A 20,461-nucleotide genomic window follows, 5' to 3' on the forward strand; every position below is an offset into this window, starting at 1 on the left:
ACGCCTGACGGAGTCATGCTACGCTCACATAATGCCAAAGCAAAAAGAGAGCATGTACTACTTAATATCATTCCACCCTACCACAGACGGGCTCCCCCTTGCTCAAAATCCATCACAGCCCTGCCCACTAATTCCAGAAGTACCAGCAGAACATGAAGAAAATACAGAAAAAGCTTTGTCTGGTTGAGGAAAACCCCATTTTTGTCCTTACTATGTGTGGCTGGCAGGGACAGTCTGCCCAGTTCCCGTTTTGATTTTATGGAGCAGCTTGAACTTGGCCATGCAGCCTTTGGAACTGGCTGCCTTTTCCATACGTATTCAAAAGTTGTCTCAAACAAATGATCTTCCTTTTTATTTTATATACTGTATACACTCCAGGACTGAGGTGTCCAAAGGGCAGGATGCCACCAACCCAGAGAGCTGGCATCTCCGACAGCAGCAACAGGATTTTATTTCCTACCTGGTGTCATGGGGCAAACGGCCAAGAAATGGCTGTAAGTTGGGATGTCACCCAGTATTTGGCCTCCCTCGCTCTGTGTCATCATGGGACATGCATCTAAATTGGTCTTGGTTGGGGATTTCAACTTTCAGCTGAAGGTAGAAGCCCTTGTTTGCAAGAATAGACTGTTTCGTGGTGATACCTGCAATGTTGGAGACATCAGGCGCTCCTGTTGAGTTAAACACAAATCAGGGCATTTATCTTTTGCTTGTGGAGCCTGGAGTTCAGGACTGTCTCCAGGCACAAACGAAACCACCTCAAACTTAACCATATCCACATCGCTAAGTGAGATTTAGCTATTTATACAAGCACCAAAAAGAGAAACGCCCCAAGAACTCCACATCAGCGAGCTCACTGGGAAGAGGCTTGAGGATAAATCCTTCGGGCAGGACTGTCACCCCTTTCACCGCCTGAGCGGAACACCTTACCTTTCACAAGATTTCCCCCTTTCCGCAGGGATGTGCTATTTTACAATACATCATTTTAGGTGCCTTTCTTTTAAGGGAAAAAATACTGTTTGCAAAGCATCCTTTCTGACCACAAACATCGCAGAATTCCCTTTCAACATGTTCTCTAACTGGGTAATAAAAGGCATGCTCTCCCTTACACTCCTCCCACATCCACAAAATGTTAGCAAGTTCCAAGGTACAATGAAGCTTTCTCCACAGAAAAATGCTGTAGGTGTCATAAAGGCATCTCTTGTTTTCACGTTATCATTATCCTGCATAGCTGAGAAGTCTCTCGAGTTCTCTGCTGCAAAGATCTTCTCAAAAAAAAAAAAAAAAAGACGACATCTTTCCTGACATGACATTGGCATTCAGGTCACAGAGAGGCCATAGGAGAAATTAAGCTAGTGTCCAAGCCATCATAGCAAAGTTTTGCTAGGTAGAAGATAATGGAACAGTAAAGTTTAAGAGATCTTGCATCAAAATTCAGGCGTTGAAATAAATACCCTTCCTCCCCACCCAAAGAGCAGCTGGACGAGAAGTGAAAGAGTTTAGATCAAACTTGGCATGGGCAAAATCAAGAGACTGATGCCATTAAGTCAGACATCCTTCTGGTCTAGACTAATTAGAGTCCTGCTGATATAATGGTAACTAATTGCTCTGAGCCAGAAAAGACATCCCTTTTGCATGTACAACAAACACACGTTCCCAGATAATTCACTTCCAAGTCAGAGGAGCCCAACTGCCTTGCTGGACCCCGGTCCCTCCATTTCCCACGGGGACAGGGAGCATCCCGAGGGGATCTCCTCCAGCCCTGCCCTCCTTCACGCTCCTGAAGGACTGGCAAACCCAAGCTTGAGGGTAACTCAACAGCTGAGGGCCCCTCCAGCCACAGGCACCCCGGTTCCCTGCCACGTTCCCCCCAGCCTCTTCACAACAGCAATCCCAAATCTCTCCTCTACTCTGACAACCCCGATGGCAACACAGAGAACATCCAGCCTCTGCTCTGAACTCATCCCACAGCATCCTGCTCCTAACTGGGCACAGAATATCTGCCAGTGCCCCTGCCAGACACCAGCTTAAATACCCAGGTCACCAAAGCCCACCTGAAGCTGTAGGACAACTTTTGCTTTAAGGAGAAGCAAACAAAAACCAGAGCAAGTGGGTTTGGAAGTCAGACAGGAAAGTCTTTCTGCCATGCTCAAAGAAACAGAGTAAAAAGCTCAGTGCAGAAATGTGTGGTTTCTGCTAACGCTTCAGGTTTAACGTCTTCATAAAGCGCTAAAAATACTCGTCTTTTATATAAGGGGAACAGCACTGATGCTAGCTGAGAACTCGGGTGAAAAAACAAGTCCAATCGTAATCCAAAGTAGCTCGTTACTGCTGCATGACAAGATTTAAATAAGATCCTTAACCTAAAGGTCTCACATGCATAACAGATTATCTGTTTTTTAAATCTACCAGCTCCTCAAATAAAAAGATATTCTTTCTCCTACCAAGCTCGTTTTCCTTAAGGATCTCACAAACGTGCTCAAACATCTGCAGAGCAGCCAGGCCCAGGGTTTTCCAGCACCCTGCCGAAATTAGGCACGCAGCCTGAGCTGTCTGGAATTCCACTTATCTGCCATGGCAGGACAAAGGGAGGCTCCTCCACCTCTGCGTCTGCTCGGCAGGCAGCAGCTCTCTCGGGTGCATCTGCTTGAGTTTGGGGGGCTTTCGAGTTAACAGTTTGCTTTGGAAAAACTGTGGTTGGAAGGGGAGGAAAGCCAACAGGCCTTTCAGTTGTCAGACCGATTCGGATTGTATATGAAACAAATAATATAACCTCTCTACAGCTTGGAACTATTTTAACTTGCCAGGCTTGTGTTATTTTTTCAGAGACTTTTCTAATGAGAAGTCTTGAAGTTAGTCATGGAAATATGGCATTCGAGTGATCCAAAACCAAATGAGGAGCAGCACAGTAAGAGGAACTCACATTAACTTCACTCTTTGAGGATGTGGCAAGACACAAACCTTCTCTCTTTTGACAGAGGTTTAGCCGAGATCGCTGGAGGTGCCAGCCTGGCACTCGGTTCTCCTCTGGCTCCAGTCGCAGTGAGCAGGAGCTATAAGGAACCCAAACTTATCAATGAAGGGACAGGACGAGTATTGCTTCCCTGTTTTATGAAGCAATGCAGTTCACAGGCTTCCAGCAAACCACTGATGTGTCCCCAGAGAGCACTTGTACCTTGGCCTAAAGTGAGAGGCAAACTCCAGAAAATAAAGCTGCCCAAGCAGCTTTCATCTCGAGAGGGTATTTGTCTTCAAAACACAATGTTCAGGAAGAGCACAAATACTGAGTAGCTTCTTTTCTGCAATTAAAAAGCAGATCAGGATCTCCAGCTCAGGGACTAAACACCTCCAAATACCTTCACTCATCAGTGAACTGAAATTCTTCACACTTTTGCGGCAATTATTTGTGAGCTCCAAAATGCTTTGAGTACACACACGCGTAGAAAAAAAGACTGCAAATCCACCGTAAAATAAGTGGGAAAGGTTCTGCTGTGCTATTGCTTGCAAGAAACCAAAGCAATGAGGCCCCAAACCTTTAACGCAGAGCTTTTCTCATCCAGTGAGCTTAGTAAGCAGCTAATTAATTTCTACCAATACGGTAAAATGAACAGCAGTGCTGATAGTGGAAATAACTAAAGACTCCCAGCTCATGTTTAGGCAGAGAGCGATGCTAAGGGTGAAATGCTCTTGGGAAGGAGGAGTTCTGGGGAGAAGCGGAGCAGTGCCTGGACAGGAGCATGACAGCACCGCAAAAAGCAGCCAGAAAACCATCAAAAGTCTCCTAACAGGAAGACAGCCTGAAAGAAAATGCTTTATATCCAGCTTCTGGGGGAAAACAGGTGGAGGCAGAAATCAAACCTCACTGATTTCATCCGAAAAACCCAGCTGTCAGTAACATCTGACCCACAGTAGGTTCTGCTCCACGGCCAGAGATGCCAAGCACATTAAATTTGAACATTTCCCTAGCACATATGTAGACTTTGCCACTCACAGCCCATTTCAAGCCTGAGAAATCTGGACAATTCAAGCTTCAGTCCATCACTGGAAAGCCCAGTTTTGCCCCAGATGCAGGGCGTGGGGAGGTGCGTGGAGAACAGCTGCTTCTCTGCTGGTTTTGCTGGACACCCTGATTTCAGAGCCTACTATCACACCTCAAAGTGTATAGATCAAAACCGAAAACTAAATTTGAAATAAGTTTACCAGTCTTCAAACTGCTTGACACATCCGTATTTGCAGCTAAAAGCCTCAAAACCCACCAAACTCAAAAAAAAAAAAAATTAAAGAGGTTTCCTTTCTGCGCTCTTGATTACTCCAGGCTTGGTGTTTCCCCGTCACAGACACAACCACCATCAGCTTTGCCAGCACCACCAATACTGGAGGAGGAGAGAAACGCAAGTCTCACCTGGAAGATTTTTCCATAATATTACCCTGGTCAGGTTAAACTGGCAAACAGGTTGTTTTTCTTAAACCAGACAAGGCCACGCTGAGACACAATCTCCTGAGAGAAGAGAGCAGTAGCAGAAATTTGGCTTTAGTAAGCAAAAATGCTACTTTCACCAAAGGAAAATGAACTAACCACATAACAAGGTGTGCCTCCTTGCCTTCCCTCCTCCCTCCAGTTTACTCACATTTGTTTCTACCAAACCATCCTAAAATTATTCTTTAAGTAAACACCTCAGAGAGCTGCCAAAGGGAGATCGAAAGGACAGATGCCTGTGATGGAACATCTTCAAGAGGAGCTCTGACCTGCAGCTATTTAAGAGACAGGAATAGAAAAGGACTTTTCAAATCTGTAGCTCCCCCATCCACGCAGGAAAGGAGCTTTGGCTCTTGGTGAACACATCATAAGCTGCTGGAAAGACGCACAGCTTGCTTACTGCCCTGTGAAACTTTGTTTTCACATGGGCAATCACGAGAAGTAGTGACAGATTTCCCTAAGCTGAGTTTGAATAATCGGAGCTCCAAGGGAGCCAGTCAAATCAGCACTTCGTGCTTTTAATCGCATCTAAAGCCAGCTGCCGTACGCTGCTGAGGCAGCACCATCTCCCGCAGAGCAGCGTGAGCTGCAGCAAGATGGTTTCTGAGAAAGGAGAAGAAATTCTGCCCCTCCTATTTACTGAATGAATGCTCGCCTGGCTTTACGAGGGGAATAATTAAAACAAACAAACGAGAGTGCCAACACTTCCTAACAATTTTAGGCCTGTTTGTACAGCAAACATTTGTGTGAGCAGAGAGAATCATTTACAGCCCTTGACCCCAACGCTGATATCAGTGAAGAGGCCACTAAAAACCTGAACTGTGCTGTGACAATGCTGCTCGCTCCCGTGTCAGCCACAAGCCTGAACGCTGGTCACATCAGGAGGAGCCCAACTTCTAGCCCAAAGCGGTGTTTGGCAGCTTTTTTCCTTTATTGATGTGACAGTATTAGGATTTTTAAAAAGGGCAACCAGCTCACTTCAGTGGTGTGACACGCATCAGGACCCACTACAGTCTCCTTCAGGTATTGAGTTTAAACGCTTCTCAGTGCTCCTCCTACCTTCCTTTTGGGTAGGAAGTACTCAAAAGTCGTCCGTGATAGACAACTCACTTGGCAGGCTCCTTCTGGATTTACAGCTTCACCAACGCTTGCGAAAAGCGTTCCTGAGCAAGGTCAGGGAAGAGCACGTTTTGCGTCAGCGCTGTTCAAGGTGGCTACTGATTCAAAGCCACCTCCAAAGTCGAGCTAAGAAAAATTACTTCTTAAACATTCAGCAGCTAGAGAAGACACCCTGTACTGAACAACAGGGAGGAAAGGCTTGGCTCGGCTTCAGCAGGCTGCATTAATTCAATCGCCACGGGACATGCAGGCACTGAGAAATCTGCTGTCAAGAGGCAGAAGCGGCAAAGAGGTGGGATATTTTGACACGATGACTCAATACAAGAGAAATCAAGCGAAGTACTTTGGATTCTGAGGCTGCGTGTGTACGAGGGAAAACCAAACTGTTTGAACCAACACGGAAGCGCACTGTCAGCCCTCTGCCAAACGTATCAGTCATTGTTGGGATCTTTCTTCAGTATAATAAATTCACCAGGCAGTGGAGGAAGTTAAGACTCGTCTTAAGAATGACAGAGACATCTTAATAGATTTTAAACCTTTGTAGGGATGAAAGGCTCTGCATCCTCCCCAGATAGCAACAGTCCCTGGAACAAAATATAATAAAAGGACAAAAGGGAGCAGGGCCAGGACCAGCACGGTGCCCTCATCCACAAAAGTGCCCAGCACCATCAGGGCACTCATTCTGACAGGTGGGCTGGAGAGCTCCTTCAGCCCTTGAGACTTTAAAAGCTTTCCCACTCTGCCACAGAAGATGTACAGAGGGAGTTAAGTAAGAATCAGAAAGCACTTTGCTATGGGGAATCCACAGGAATGGAAACTTATTCAGTAGAGTCTTGCAAAACAATGGTCAGGCATTTATTCGAGATAAGGCCAGGGTCATACACCTCGTTGCTATCGTATCCCTCCGGACCGTGCAGAGCAGCCCAACCCCAACGAGGGGACCCACAGCCGGCTCACTACTGTGATTCCAGAGATGTGGGACTCACAGGACCTGAGCATCATCGTCTGCAACACAAAGCCACCTCAATAATACAAAGTTTAAACGGCACTCTCCACCACAAACCAGTTTTGTCACAGAATTCCCCCAGGTTACAGCACAGACTATCACAAATACCACGTCTTAGAAGGTAACAACCTCTGCCAAGGAAGGTCAGCACACAGCTGTGCTCTTCACAACGAGCATTTCAGCCTGCAAAGTAATCCCTCATTACAGGGGGCTGTAACAGCTGATCTATGGGGATGGAGCAGCCCCACGTAGCCCCGGGGTGCACCCCAATCACGTATCCCACAGTCTCCACGACAGGCACAACCCTTGCTGGCTCCGTCTTCGGAAGCGGGAGGTAGATGAAAAGTTTCAGCATGAGTAGGCTGGGAAACACCTTCATGTTTAATTAAACTTCAGACTTAATTCTGGAATGACTCAAGCAGTCCTAAGAGTTGCACATCGCACCCACCCCACAACAAACTCCTCTGCCCGTGAGCTCCTGGTCTGAAGGACTCCAGCATCTCCTGCCCAGCGCTGGCCATGGGCCACTCTCAAAGCCCTTACAGCCCACCCCCACAGAGCCAGGCACCCAATCCTGAGGACCTACCAAGGTTATAGATTATTTCTTTGATGTAAGAGAGTGGATGCTCTTAAAAAGTAAAGGTCTCCTAGGGAAAAGGACTCTTCTCCCGTGGGTTGGAGCAGAGGTTGGTCCGTAAACCTGCATCAATCCCACCCACAGTGTCACCTCCCAAACCACTCACTCCTCAGTGCTGGGACCACCACCGAAACGCAGCAGGGGGTCTGGGGTGCCCCGTTTCCTCCCAAAACAGGACATTTTCTCGAACCACTCTGCCTGACTTCTGGAAAAACCAAGACAGCTCATCCCCGTGCCCTGGGTGAGACGCAGCGTCAGGGATAGGGTGCCATCAGCCCGTCCCAGCACCCACCTTGGGCTGGAGGTGCTCAGCATCCCCCCTCACCCCCAGGGGTCCCTCACAGAGCCCCCCCCAAGGGCAGGGGAGGCCCAACATCCCCTGATACCCCACTAAGGGGGGTGGGGGGTGTGTCTCAGGACCATCCTTCTCCGCTGCCAAAAGCCATGGGAAAGGGGCACCCTCAGCTCCCCCTTGTCCCCACCAAAGGGGCCGGGGGGGCCCTCACCGCCCCCCCTTACTCCCCACCAAAGGGGCCCTCAGCTTTCCGCCTTGTCCCCCCACCAAAGGGGCCCGAGGGGACGGCGGCAAAGGGACTGGGGGGATCCCCCCGCTCCCCCTCAGGGGCCGGGGGTCCCTCAGCTCCCCCTCAGGGGCCGGGCCGCACCTTGAGGGTCACGTCGCAGAGCTTGCCCTGCCGCCGGATCTCGCCCATCACGCCGTAACCGCGGCTGGGCAAATCGCCCACCGAAAAATGCACCAAGTCCTCGGGGTCCAGCTCCGGCTCGGCCGCCGCCGCCGCCTCCAGCATCTTCCCAACCGCTCCCGCCGCTCCCCGCCTCGCTTCGCCTCCCCCGCGCCGTGTCCCCGCCCGGCCGCCGTAGCGCGGCCTCCACCCCTCCCACTTCCGCCTTCCCCACTTCCGGGAGCGGCCGGAAGAGGCGGGTGCCATGGCAACGGCGTACACAGTTCCGCCGCGGCTGCCCCCCGGCCGGGCCTGGCGGAGGCGGGGGCGCAGGTAGGTGAGGGGCGGGGGCTGCCCCCGGGAGTCGCGCCCTCCTCAGGGGCTTGTCGTCACCCGCCTCCCCCGGCAGTGTTGTCCCCACAGGCCGTATCAGCGTCTCTAGGCCCGGTCCCCGCCGCCTCTCCAGGCCTCCCCCTTCTCCAGGCCACGACTCCCCCCACCTCGTCCCCAGGCCTCGTCCCCTCTCCTCAAGGCCTCGTTCCCCCGGCCTCATCCCCCTTCTTCCAGACTTCATCCCCCACCTCCAGGCTTCATCTTGCTCCTCCACACTTTGTCCCCCCCGCCTCCAGGCTTCGTCCCCTTCCTCCAGGCTTTGTTCCCCCTCCTAAAGGCCTTGCCCCCCTCCTCAAGGCCTCGTCCCCGCAGGCTTTGTTCCCCCCACCTCAGGTGATGTCTCCATAGGCCTTGCTCTCTCTCTCACCACCCCTCAAGGCCTTGTCTCCCCATCATCTCACACCCCCCGGGTCTTCTAAAACACGGATGATCCTTTCCCTGTCTCTGCAGCCCCTGTGTCCCCCAGCCCCCCTCTCAGGCCACCCTCCTTTGCCCTTGTCCCCAGCAAATAGGACTGTGGGCATGGCTGTCCATGGCACTCCCTGTGTTCCCCGTTATCCCACCCATCCTCATGCCCTTGTCCCACCTCTTCTGTCGTCTCTCCTAGTGCCCCATTATCGGTGCACCCGTGTCACCAGCTGCCTCACATCCCTCACTCTTTGGTTGGTTTGCGCTGAGCTGGAAAGGCAGAAGGTAATTTGAGGCTGTTTCTCCGCCATTCTCCTTGGGGCAGAGGTGGCCCTGGGGGAGCAGATGGCCTGGGGTGCTGGGGCAGAACTGGGCTTTTGGTGTCCAACTGGATGGATTCAACTCTCAAGGCATCACTGGAGTTTGAATTCTAGGGGCTGCCCTACGGTCACTCCTGCAAAGCAGCTTTGCCTCCAGTTTGCCTCTTGTGTTTAGGACAAGTGGTAACGGTTTTAAACTGAAAGAGGGGAGATTCAGACTAGATAGAAGGCAGAAATTCTCCCCTGTGAGGGTGGTGAGGCCCTGGCACAGGTTGCCCAGAGCAGCTGTGGCTGCCCCCTCCCTGGAAGGGTTCAAGGCCAGGTTGGATGGGGCTTTGGGCAACCTGGGCTAGTGGAAGGTGTCCCTGCCCGGGGCAGGGGGGTGGGACTGGATGATCTTTAAGGTCCCTCCCAACCCAAACCATGCCAGGATTCTATTCTATGATTCTATGATTTGGCCCAAGCTTTTGTCTGTCCATGGTGGCTAAGCTCAGGTCTCTCGGGCAGAACCGAAAACCCCACTTCACTGCTCTGGAAACACATTTCTGTGCCAATCAGCCCCAAAATCCCCATCTAAATTTCCCTTCGGTAGTAATCTTTGTGGGGGCACATTGTCATCTGCCTCCATTGCAGAGATAACTGTGTTTCCATTAATTCCAAGCATAAGTAGTCAGTTAGTCTTGAGACTAACTAATGGGGGAGTCCTGCTGGTTTCAGCTGCTGTATAAGGAAGGGACCAAGGAACTTGGGTTTGTCACGTTGTCATAAAGAGCTTCAAAACCAACAGCCCAAGCTGTGAATTGTGATTTCCCTTGCTCGCGTGGTTTCCAGCACGAGTGGGAATGATGGCCGAAGGTAGCAGCAAGTCTCACTCTTGCCCTTTCAACATTTGTTGTTCGAACTGGAGAGGATGATTTAGTGGTGAAACAGCCAGAAACATTTTTGGTTAGCTGACCAATAAACATGTAGTGTTCTTCGCAGTGCCTCTATAAAAATTCCACTGCAGACAAAAAGAACCAATTAAAAATCAGATTGGCTGGATGCTTGCGGTGTTGCTAATGAGCTGGAGAGCTTTTGGTCTCCACGTCGTTGGTTAGGAGTCTGCCAGAGAGGTGTTTCCCTGTTTCCTTCCCACCTACTAATGTTAGTAAATACTCCCAGGAGGAATAGCTTTTGTCCCAACATCGAACAATGGCCATTGTTGCAGTGAGGAAAATTCCACTCATTTGGAATTTTTTCTGTCTCTCTCTGATTCATGTTAGAATTTTTGCCTAAAATTTTCCCTTGCTCCTTTTTTCCTGCTGTGCTTCTTGCTGCAGCTTTGAAGAAATAAGGCACATACTCCTCCAACGCTGGGTTATATTTGAGTAGCAGAGTTCTGTGATCTCTACCCATCCCGATAACCAGATGAGTAGCATTTCCACGCTGGTTACCAATTTTAAAATGCTGTGCCTGTTTCCATTTTGCTTGTACCTATGCTGCTCCTGCCTTTATTTCTGCAGTGCTGGCAAATATTTTGGCAGCTTTCTGTGCCTGTCACTTAAGAGGCAATCCTTATGGTGATGTCTGTGCACTTCTTTATCACAGTTTTTTTTTTTTTTTCATAGATCATCTATTTGAAGACTGTCTCTGATACTGAAGAGATACGGTCACAGTAACCTGGCACTATTTTGGATTCTACAGCAGGCATTGCTGTGGTAGTCTGGGAAAAGGCCGAAGCGCCCACAGTACCTTTACCAGGTAGTCATTCAAATGCTCACCTCTATTTTAAATAAAGAGAAGTCTCCGTTCAGCTCACATCTCTACAATTCTTGTTAGAGCAGTCACAGCAGCTAAGGTGAATAAAAATACTTAATAAACAAGGGATACAAAAGATCTACTCTGAAACTAGAAGTTGTCGCTAGATATTACCCAACTATTGAGCACAGGCTGCCTGTAGGAAACAGCTGAGAGAAAACAGAGGATTTGCATGATCCAGAGATTTGAAAATACTCAGTGTGTGACTCTCAGGTGGGGCTTTAGCAGCTGGAGGTATCCCCTGAGCCCTCCTCTGGTGGATTTTAGTCAGCAGATCCTCTACCCCTGCTGGATATTGACAGTGACTTATTGAATCTGCATTGATCAGAAGAACAACACAAGAATCTCGCCAGGAGTTGTCAGGCACGTGACTTTTTTTCTTCCAGAAACTTAAAGATCAGGTGTTCACTAAGAACTTAAAAATCTTTTTGTGTACCAGTGGAAAGAAGGGGTTACAAAGATGTGAGAAATGCATATTCAATGCAGAGTGTAAATGAGGTAATTGCTGCACGGCCCTTTGCAGTGCTGTTGAGCTCCTTTAGCTTGAGTTCACCTATAACATGTCTTACTAAAAGCCTCAGAAGCTTGAAACGCGGTTCTGGATGAACTGACATTACAACACAGGAGGCTGTGTGTGCCGTCACACACACAAAACACTAGACAAAAGAAAATCCATCTCATATTCCTGCAATTATTTTGCTTTGCAAGGCTAGTTGGAAGAAAAGCTTGTGTTGCCAAACACTAATGTGCCTGATACACAAGAGGAAATCATGATCAGTAAGACCCTTCTCTTTTTACACGCTCAGTTTTCTGAGCAGAACAATACTGGAAAGAATTTTCAGCAACTGTTTGCCCACAGTTGCTTTTAATAAAGAACAGAAACTGCAGCGGAACGTTTGTCAACACTTTATTTTTAAACTTGATTACTCTGTAGCTTGCCTTTTCATGACAAATAACATTACACTTCGTTTAAGGGGATGCAATATGGTTGATTTTTCTTTTTTTCCCCTCTCTAGTTAGGATGGATGCAGCAGAAAAGAGAGTCCATACATTTGTGCGAGTCAAGCCAACAGCTGATTTTGCTCAAGATATGATCAAGTTTGGGCCAGACAACAAGGTAGAGAAAAAGAGATTGCTGGTGTGAAAGGTTTGGAATTTGATTTCAGTTTTGCCCACAGAATTGCAGAATTCTTCCATTCCTCAAGGCCATGCAGAACTTTTTGGTGCCTGTTGATTCCTGTGTTCTTGTGTTACCGTTCTGACAGCGGCTTGTGGTTTTGTATCAGCAAGTGTGACTGTGGAAAACATACTTCTGGTCACTAGAGAAAATCCTCAAAAGGACTGGGACTCTGACTGATCCCTGAGCAATTCCCAGTGGTAACCACGATTCCAGCCTCAGAGGTCTCCCTGTGGTACAGTCTATTTCTATCCCCCCTTATGGAAGTTCCTTCCTTCGCCTTCTCTTGCTTAATTAATAATTTCCCTGGGACACAAAATCAGACACATCGCTGAAAGGTAGACAGATGAGCTTAGTCCATTTCCTTTTTTATTAAAATACCTATTACCAGAAAATACCACCAAGGTCAGTAAAAGAATTATTTGTGCTCCGTTTCCTACTTACCTCCAGGCCTTCAGTGTTGGGTTTTTTTTTTTTTTTCAGACAATAACTGCTGAAACTCTTCATGGCTATTATCTTCATCTCTTTTTGGGTTTCAGAGCATAGATATACACATCAAAAAAGATGCCAAGAAAGGTGTTGTGAATAACAGGCAGACTGACTGGTCCTTTAGGCTCGACGGTGTCCTTCACAATACCTCCCAGGAGCTGGTTTATGAGACTGTGGCTGAGAAATTGGTGTCTGAAGCTTTAACTGGCTATAGTGGTAATTTGTTGCTATTTTTATTATTTTGATGATAAGTGGGGATTTGATCTGAGGGAGAGATCCTTTTGTTGTTCCATTTGAGAGATGCAGATGTTCCCTCCTGAGTTTATTCTTTTGCTTTTGAACCTTTTCTAGGCACGATAATGTGCTATGGGCAAACGGGGGCTGGTAAAACTTACACGATGACGGGAGCAACTGCCGAGTACAAGCATCGAGGAATCATTCCCCGAGCTCTACAGCAGGTACTGGCTTTGCAAAGAAACTGGGAGAAATAACCAGGACATCTCTTGCATCAGCTCATAAAAGTGTTTTAACACAGTGAATATGTTTTATGTTGATCTCCACCAGTCCTTTTTATTTTTTTCCCCTTCATTTTATCTAAGTGATGATTATTAAAGAAATAAAGGAGCTTGTAAAACGTAGTTACTCCATACCTTTGTTTTACTACACTGTGACCTTGTGCACTGATAACGGAGACGTTTCAGAGCGTTGGGATTGTGTTGGCTTGAAATATTTGTTGGTCCTGCTGCTGCACAGACACATTCCTGTCCAGAGGTGGAAGTTTACCACTACTTTGAGGGGGCAGGGCTGCTTAACTTTAGGCAGCGATACTGCAGAATGCTCTCCGCTCCCACCGAGACAATTAACAGGCACGGTGAGGGGCTGACATAACGCATACAAACTGAAACAAAGATGGGAGGAATTCTGTAGTTCTGCTTTATTGCCGTTCGCAGAGGTTCTTCCTGCGTAATTCTGCTAGCTCACGTAAAGTACTCGCTGCTTCCCAAATGCAAGCAGGCTTTCAAAAGTGTTGTTTTCAAAACGATCGTTTTGCAAAATCGTATTGAAACCGTTGACTTTGCCCTGTCAGCCCTCAGGCAACCATAGCACAGAATTAGCTACGCACACGCAGATGCGCTTATAGCCGCTCAGAAAGTTATAAATACCTTCTCTGGAAAGCCATAAATAGCTAATAATTCTGTTTGTGAAATAGCACTGCTGCTGACGAACTCTTTGTCTTTGTACAGGTCTTCAAAGCAACTGCACATTCCGTCAGAGTCCGTATATCCTACCTGGAAATCTACAACGAGACCCTGGTAGACCTTTTGTCTACCACGACGCGCAGCGGGACCAGCGACGTGCCGATGGCTGTAGTGGACTGCCCGCAGGGTGTTTATGTGAAGGGCTTGTCTATACATTCCGTTAGCCATGAGGAAGATGCTCTAAATCTCCTTTTTGAGGCAAGAGAAAACAAATATTACACTTCATCTGATTGTTATATTTATTGGCTTAGCTGAGGGAGGAGGCAGTAAAGCAGGATTCAACCCTCTTTGTTCTCTTTCTTGTGGGTAGAAAACTCTTTGTAGCCCATGTTTTTGCGAGGAAAGTGTCGCTGGCACAGAGATTTTGGAAGATCTCTGTGGAGAAACCCTGTTTTTAGTGTGCACCAGAGAAAGTGAAGTGGTGGAGGAAGTATATTGGGGTGAGACCACAGAACATAGTAGCATTGGAAATTCCAGGCAGCACTAAAATAGTGAAGGCAGCCACAGGATCTGCTTTCGTTTCAAAAGGCTTGTCTGAAACACCAGCCACCTCACCAGCCCCTTCAGCAGACCGAGATCCCAAACAGCCCAAAAAACTTGTTTCCATTACCCCGGTTATCACGTAAGGGTGTCAGTGAGTGATTTGGTACAAACTGTAGAATATTTGGGATCCTTTTAGACCCACCAGCTGACCGACACTGGAATTTCTTCCTGAGAAACACACCTGCCTGTCCTAGCTATGCCAGTGCTCCAAGAAAAGAGTCTTACCTGTGACATCTTTGGCAGATAGTTTGGGATGATCATGGCACAGGTAACGTTAGTCGGATTTTACAGCAGGGACGTTCACACAATGGGTTGGATTTGTGAAGGCTTACTTCTATCTGCATCTTTCTTTTACTTGTAGGTGCTTTAGTTTGTAAGGAAAACATGAATAAATAATTGGTTCTGTACGTGGGAAGCATATTCTTACCAGGAGCCATCTGGTGTCCTTAAAATCTTTCACTTGCCTTTTTAATAGTGGGACTGTCTTGTCCTAAGCTAAGCTTGCAGGAGCTCCCATTTTCTTTTTAAAGAGTAGAAGGATGATGATAATGCAGCTTAACTTGAGCTCAGTAGACAGAAGAAGTGCAAGTGATGCCTGGGGATCCGTTCAAGTCCTTAGATGAGCTCTGCCTGTGGTTCTGGTTTCACTGAGAAAGGCTCCAGGCTTTGAGGAGGCTGCCCACTACGCTGTGACTCTTCATTTGTTGAGTGGGGTTGACAATATTTACCCAGAGATCTTCACTCCCATTCTTGCTTTTGGATTTACACTCCCTAGTGTGGAGCCAGTCGCTGACCTTCCAGCTCTCAGAGGTCATTGTCCTTTGAGGCCCAGGCAGAGCAGTCGGCTGTGAAACCTGTTGACAAGTGCATTTCTGTGCTGTAGAGCCTTCCGTTCCCTTTTCTGCCTGGCAGCACAACTCTGTGATAGACTGGCACTCCCAACAAGCAGTTGCAACATCATTTTCAACGTTGCTTTCTTTTCCTGTAAGTAGGGATAACAGATTCGTGGTTATCATGTATGTGTGTTTTCTATGACATTTAAAGCTTGGCGAGCTCTTTGGTTTTCTAGTCATCAAGAAACTGAAACAGCCAGGGGGGTATTGCCTCTGAACAAGGCTTGCCTGACTGTTCCTCAGAAAGCCACAATTCTGTGAGCTGAGCCTTGAGAGTGGAACTGCAGATAATGTGGTCTCTGGGACGTTATTACAGTAAACAGTGACCTTCACCAACCACACCGTGAAATGCTTTGAGAGGCCTTTGAGTAAGAAAGCAAGGAAAATGCGGTGAGCTGCTGCTCTGACTGCTCTAACCAACCGAGCAGTGTTACCAAAGAGTGAACTGCTGTTTGTTTAACACTGTGGATTTCTAATTTTCCTGTGTTCTACCAATGCAGAAGTTTAAAAACACTGTCTTGAATTTGGACTTCATTTGCAGGGCGAGACCAACAGAGCGATAGCAGAGCACACACTGAATAAGAATTCATCCAGATCCCATTGCATCTTTACTATTTATATTGAGGTAAGAGCTCCAGCAGTTTTTCTAGTGACCCAAATGGCTGAGGATCTTTACATGTCTGGTTTTTACTGTATTTCAGTTGTGTCTACTGTTAAGTACAGCTTATATTCTTTCCTCCCTCAGTCTCGTTTCAGAGTTTTCTCAGATGTCAAATGCGTTAACTCTAAAATCAGCTTAATAGACCTGGCAGGCTCAGAGAGACTGAGCAAGACCAGAGTAAGTAATGGAAGAAATATTTCAGTGAAGAGTCTAGTAATCAACGCGGTGGAGCTGAAATTACAGGTTTTCCCCACAACAGAATTCAGCCTGTGCTAAATAGGAGAGACTGACAAATTGTAAGTCCCGTTAACACATCAGAGGGTGCTCAGTTGTTTGCAGCTGCTGTGTGCGTCTCTCAGTCCACATGTATGTGACTCTCGTCCTGCATGTGCCTTCCAACCTGACCCAGGCTCAGTTAGTTAATTTGAGTCTATAACTCCTCCACAAAAGAAAGGGCCAGAGCCATCAACGATTAAGACAAACAACCTCTGATTTTCCTCTTCATGCCGTGAGTGACAGTGCAAATCCCCAACTTCTGGTCACAGCAGGCAAAAACCAGCCAAAACCAGGACACTTTCTTAGAGCATTAGGGCTCAACAACTGAAACCTCCTCACGTCCTGTTTGACGTTCTATATTGATCAGAATAGAAATCACATCAGCCCTCTTGACAAATACATGATTTCCCCTTTGGGGAGGAAGACCAGTGGTCGTGGTAGACTTGTAATGAAGAACTGAGGTCTTGGAAAACTTGTTTTCAAACTGAACAAGGCTCTAGATGATGAATTTATTGGGTCTGAATTAGATCCTTGCCCTCGCAGTCGAGCAGTTGTACCCTCAGTAAGGAATATGCTCACTTCTGCAGTTCGGCCAGAAACACGTGTTGTGAAAATTTTGCCTTTTGGTCCTCATTGCAGTCTGAAGGGCAGGTTCTGAAAGAAGCCATGTACATCAACAAGTCTCTGTCGTTCCTTGAGCAACTCATCATTGCCCTGGCTGATCCTAAGAGGGACCACATGCCCTTCCGGCAGAGCAAGCTCACTCACGTTCTCAAGGACTCGCTAGGTAAGAGCTGTGCATCACAACAGCCCCAAACAGTTCCTAGAAAATAGTGTTTCAGTGAGCGTATCGAGTCCTAGGGCCATAACATATAAACACGTGGAACTCATCACCGCTCAGAGGACGTCTGTTTTTCCTTATCAAATAAAACAGCAGGCGCAGGAGGCAGTACAAAGCCCACACTGATCAAGCCGGTAGAAATACACAAAACCTTAGTTAGAATACTTTAAAAAAAACCACCACCAAAAAAACCCCAGAATGCTACAAGCCTTTTCAGATGCTCCTGCTTTAGCATCAGGCTACAGATGATAAACCCAAAGCTGTGGTGCAACGTGAATCCACGGGAAAGGCCTATGCTCTCGGGATGCAGGCTGGAGACATGGGAGGAGAAAGCAGCTGAAAATGAGCTGTGGACATCTGTGGGGAGTAACCAAAGTCATCAGAAATGAGATTGATGTTTAAGGCCTTCCCAGCACAAGTCTGGTGTTGCTTTTAGGAAAGGCAGTGACTACGTCCTGCCACGTTCCCTGCTATTACACTTAGGCCAAGGGCTTTTTAAATCCTCTGCTCTGGCTTTCCTGATTTCAGGCTCGCACAGTTTGTGTTCCCATCTTCTTACTGCATCATCACCACATGAGAAACACATGTTACCTTTATTCTTCAGTCGTTCTGTGCCACTGTGGTTCTGTACCCAAGGGAACTTCAGAGGGACAGTTACACACTGGCTGTGTTCTTTGTTGTTTCTTTTCCTCTTTTTTAGTCAGCACATAATATAATACATTCTAGAAAAGGAAACAACAAAAAACCCCAAATTACATTATTTGCTTTTTTTTTTTTTAAACTATTTTTCCCAGGAGGAAACTGCAATATTGTCCTAGTGGCAAATATCCGTGGGGAAGCTGCGCATGTGGAAGAGACTGTAAGTTGAACTCATTTCTGCAGAATTAAAGTCTTCTTCCTGCTACTGTTGCAATTGGCCATAGCTGGGTTTAAAGAATATTCTCTGGAGGGCTATGGCAGGAGTCCCAGAGAAACACCCAGCCTAATTCATCAGAAATATTGGATAGCTCATCTTATCTCAAAGGCTCAGAAAACAAATTGCTCTCGCCAATCTGCTTTGTGATGCAAACAGATGAGTGGTAACTGGCCCGGGGGAGAATGAGAGCCTGAAATAGAGCAGGCACAAGCAGCTAAAATCTAAACACACCGGATAGTGTTATTATTATTGGTTCAACTCTACGAATGTGTTTGAATGGTACATCACATAATGAGATCAGTGGAGTCGCACCAGTTCACATCAGAGCTGAGCTGGCTTTCTGCTGGTTCAGGAATCAGGAGTAACCTCCTAACAGTAAGGGTTTTCAACCTGTGAAATAATGAAATTGGTGAAAGTCTCACACTGGATCAACGTAGCCACATCTGTAACACAGAGAAGAGAATCACTTTGCTCTTTGCCAAGGAAGTTTTATGTAGCAAAAAAAATATAACCACAGACACCCATTACGCAGTTGTCTTCAAGGCAGAATTGCTTTTATCTTCTCCTCCTTGTGTTCCAGTAGCGTCTAGAAACTTGTAATATCACTGAGGAGACAGCTGCTGTATTTTGCATCAGGAGGAGGATTTTCAGGCTGCAGGGACTTACTCTCAAGAGACCACAATTACAGGAATTAAGCTTGAAGGCCAGCGATGTGTGATTTGGAGTTTTTAGGATGTGTTATTTTGATTAGAAATGGGAGTGGGTATATCCACAGACGCAGCAAAGAGCTGACCACAGGCAGAACAGAAAAGACAAAGACATCGTCTGAAGCTGGCTCATCACAGGCCAGTGAGCACTAGAAGATATGCTCTGGGAATGAGAAATCCTATACTGCTCCCTGCAGTTAAACAGCTTTTGTATTTCTGTGTTCTGGGATCTGATACAATTAAGTAGTAACAGATTATGAAAGTTATATCCTTGCCAATATCTCCTTCAGTTACTTCAAACCCATATTTTTCAGTTGTCTTCTCTTCGTTTTGCTACCAGAATGAGATGGATCACAACAGAGCCAGTCATCAGCGAGACATATGACCGAGAGGTATGTAGAGAGGGGGAATGGAAGATGGCATATTTTCTCTGGTTCATTAATATCTAGGATAACGACCTTAAAAACCAGAGGGGAATTTGGTAGTTTAATGAATCACTACTCATCAGCCAAGCTGACACTTGGTAAATTTAGGTATGTGATAATACAGATTAGTATGAAACTTCTTTCATTGGTATTTAATTACAGTTACCTTGAATATGCTAGAGGGTACAGTCACGCAGATGGTCACATCTTCCCTGACATGTGGTGATTCTTTCAAATGCATGCATAAGAGTCCTAAATTTTTCTGATAAGATTCACCTCTTCGCAGAGATACTGTGTTGTGGACTACTCCCCTGGTATGCGGGGAAGTCATCTCCAGTCCTACCTGCAGCTTTACACAGCGTTATCCCCGTTGCTGCTGGTAACAGAACATTTTTGCCACGATTACAAAACTTGTTTAAGCAAGGAAATAATTTAAAGAAGATGATAGTAGTATTTTAGATGGCCTGAGTGCACTTTCACAGCTGAAACAGAGCCGGCAGCAGTAAATGCTCTATGAAGTGCTGATAGCCCAGAGAACAAGTTTAGAATTATCTGATCTGTAACACATGTGGTGTGAGAGAGCCGGGCTGTATTTCATGGTCTGATCTCACTGGCAAGAAGAGAAACAGCTGGGGAGTTTCCTCCAGTAGCTTCCAGAAGCAGCTGTGCAACAAACTGTCTTTTCCTCTTCAGCCCCTTTCATTTTTGTTGAGATGTCTGGAGTGGGAAAAGAGTAGCTGAAAGTGGTGTTTAAGGAAGTTATTAAGAAGCTATTGTGCTTTGATACTCAACAGGTCACTGAAAAAGCAGCTCAGTATCCAATTTTCACTGAGCCCCAAGGAGATTTATGTACCCACGCATTTCTGGAAACACATTCTAAATAGCGAAAGCTTGAAGATATTCCATGTTATCGAGAAATTCAATCAAATAGACTGCAAGAGACTGCCTCCTCTGTTAATGTCAGAACTCCTACTGAATTCTGAAGGAAGGGTCAGGGTGGAAGCCTGCATGCTGCTTTGCTTTTAAGATAATATCTCATAGTCCAGAACTTGACGGCCCCTACACTACCAGATCAGGAAAGCATCAAATTAAAAACCAGGTGGCCCCTTTTTTGAGAGCTTAGGCAGGGTCTGCAGGCCGTTCACCCAGGACACAACAGAAGCTGTCCTGTTGGAAGCTAATCAAAGGCAAAGGGATTTCCAGACCCACTGCTTCACTGATGCAAACCTGACAGCGAACCCTGGGGGAGCTGGTACACAGCTGTGATGTTCTCTAGCAGCCAGTTTAATGCTGCTTTTCATCATTTTTTTCTCCAACAGCGTTTAGTCGTTTGCTTACCCTTTTGTTCTCCTGCTAGGGGACAGTGAAGGCTTTGGAGAAGGAGATTATTCTTCTAAAGCAGGAACTGGCCTTGCATGACAGCTTGGTAAGGAATAG

General features: G+C 46.8%; 2 protein-coding genes across 8 annotated transcripts in view; one reads left to right on the top strand and one right to left on the bottom strand.

Annotated features, from left to right (window-relative positions):
- The window catches only part of KLHL18 (kelch like family member 18), a 29,757-nt gene extending 21,571 nt beyond the window's left edge, over nucleotides 1–8,186 (bottom strand). The window contains exon 1 of one of the 2 annotated variants that reach the window (XM_074845007.1): nucleotides 7,902–8,186. In XM_074845007.1, the coding sequence (XP_074701108.1) occupies nucleotides 7,902–8,186 (285 nt within the window). The remainder of the gene's footprint in view (nucleotides 1–7,901) is intronic. The other variant, XM_074845013.1, reaches the window with a different exon arrangement.
- KIF9 (kinesin family member 9) overlaps nucleotides 8,164–20,461 on the top strand; it is a 29,544-nt gene continuing 17,246 nt past the window's right edge. For 2 of the 6 annotated variants that reach the window (XM_074844954.1, XM_074844987.1), the window contains exons 1-12: nucleotides 8,164–8,252; nucleotides 10,648–10,780; nucleotides 11,854–11,954; nucleotides 12,554–12,719; nucleotides 12,855–12,961; nucleotides 13,748–13,960; nucleotides 15,740–15,823; nucleotides 15,944–16,036; nucleotides 16,775–16,922; nucleotides 17,771–17,835; nucleotides 18,914–18,991; nucleotides 20,382–20,450. In XM_074844954.1, coding sequence (XP_074701055.1) covers nucleotides 11,859–11,954; nucleotides 12,554–12,719; nucleotides 12,855–12,961; nucleotides 13,748–13,960; nucleotides 15,740–15,823; nucleotides 15,944–16,036; nucleotides 16,775–16,922; nucleotides 17,771–17,835; nucleotides 18,914–18,991; nucleotides 20,382–20,450 — 1,119 coding nt within the window. In that variant the 5' untranslated portion in view covers nucleotides 8,164–8,252; nucleotides 10,648–10,780; nucleotides 11,854–11,858. Of the gene's footprint in view, nucleotides 8,253–8,919; nucleotides 9,006–10,647; nucleotides 10,781–11,853; nucleotides 11,955–12,553; nucleotides 12,720–12,854; nucleotides 12,962–13,747; nucleotides 13,961–14,441; nucleotides 14,713–15,739; nucleotides 15,824–15,943; nucleotides 16,037–16,774; nucleotides 16,923–17,770; nucleotides 17,836–18,913; nucleotides 18,992–20,381; nucleotides 20,451–20,461 lie in introns of those variants that run through there. The other 4 variants (XM_074844963.1, XM_074844973.1, XM_074844981.1 and 1 more) reach the window with 4 other exon arrangements.

This window comes from Strix aluco, chromosome 1 (assembly GCF_031877795.1).
Source record: "Strix aluco isolate bStrAlu1 chromosome 1, bStrAlu1.hap1, whole genome shotgun sequence".
NCBI lineage: Eukaryota > Metazoa > Chordata > Aves > Strigiformes > Strigidae > Strix > Strix aluco.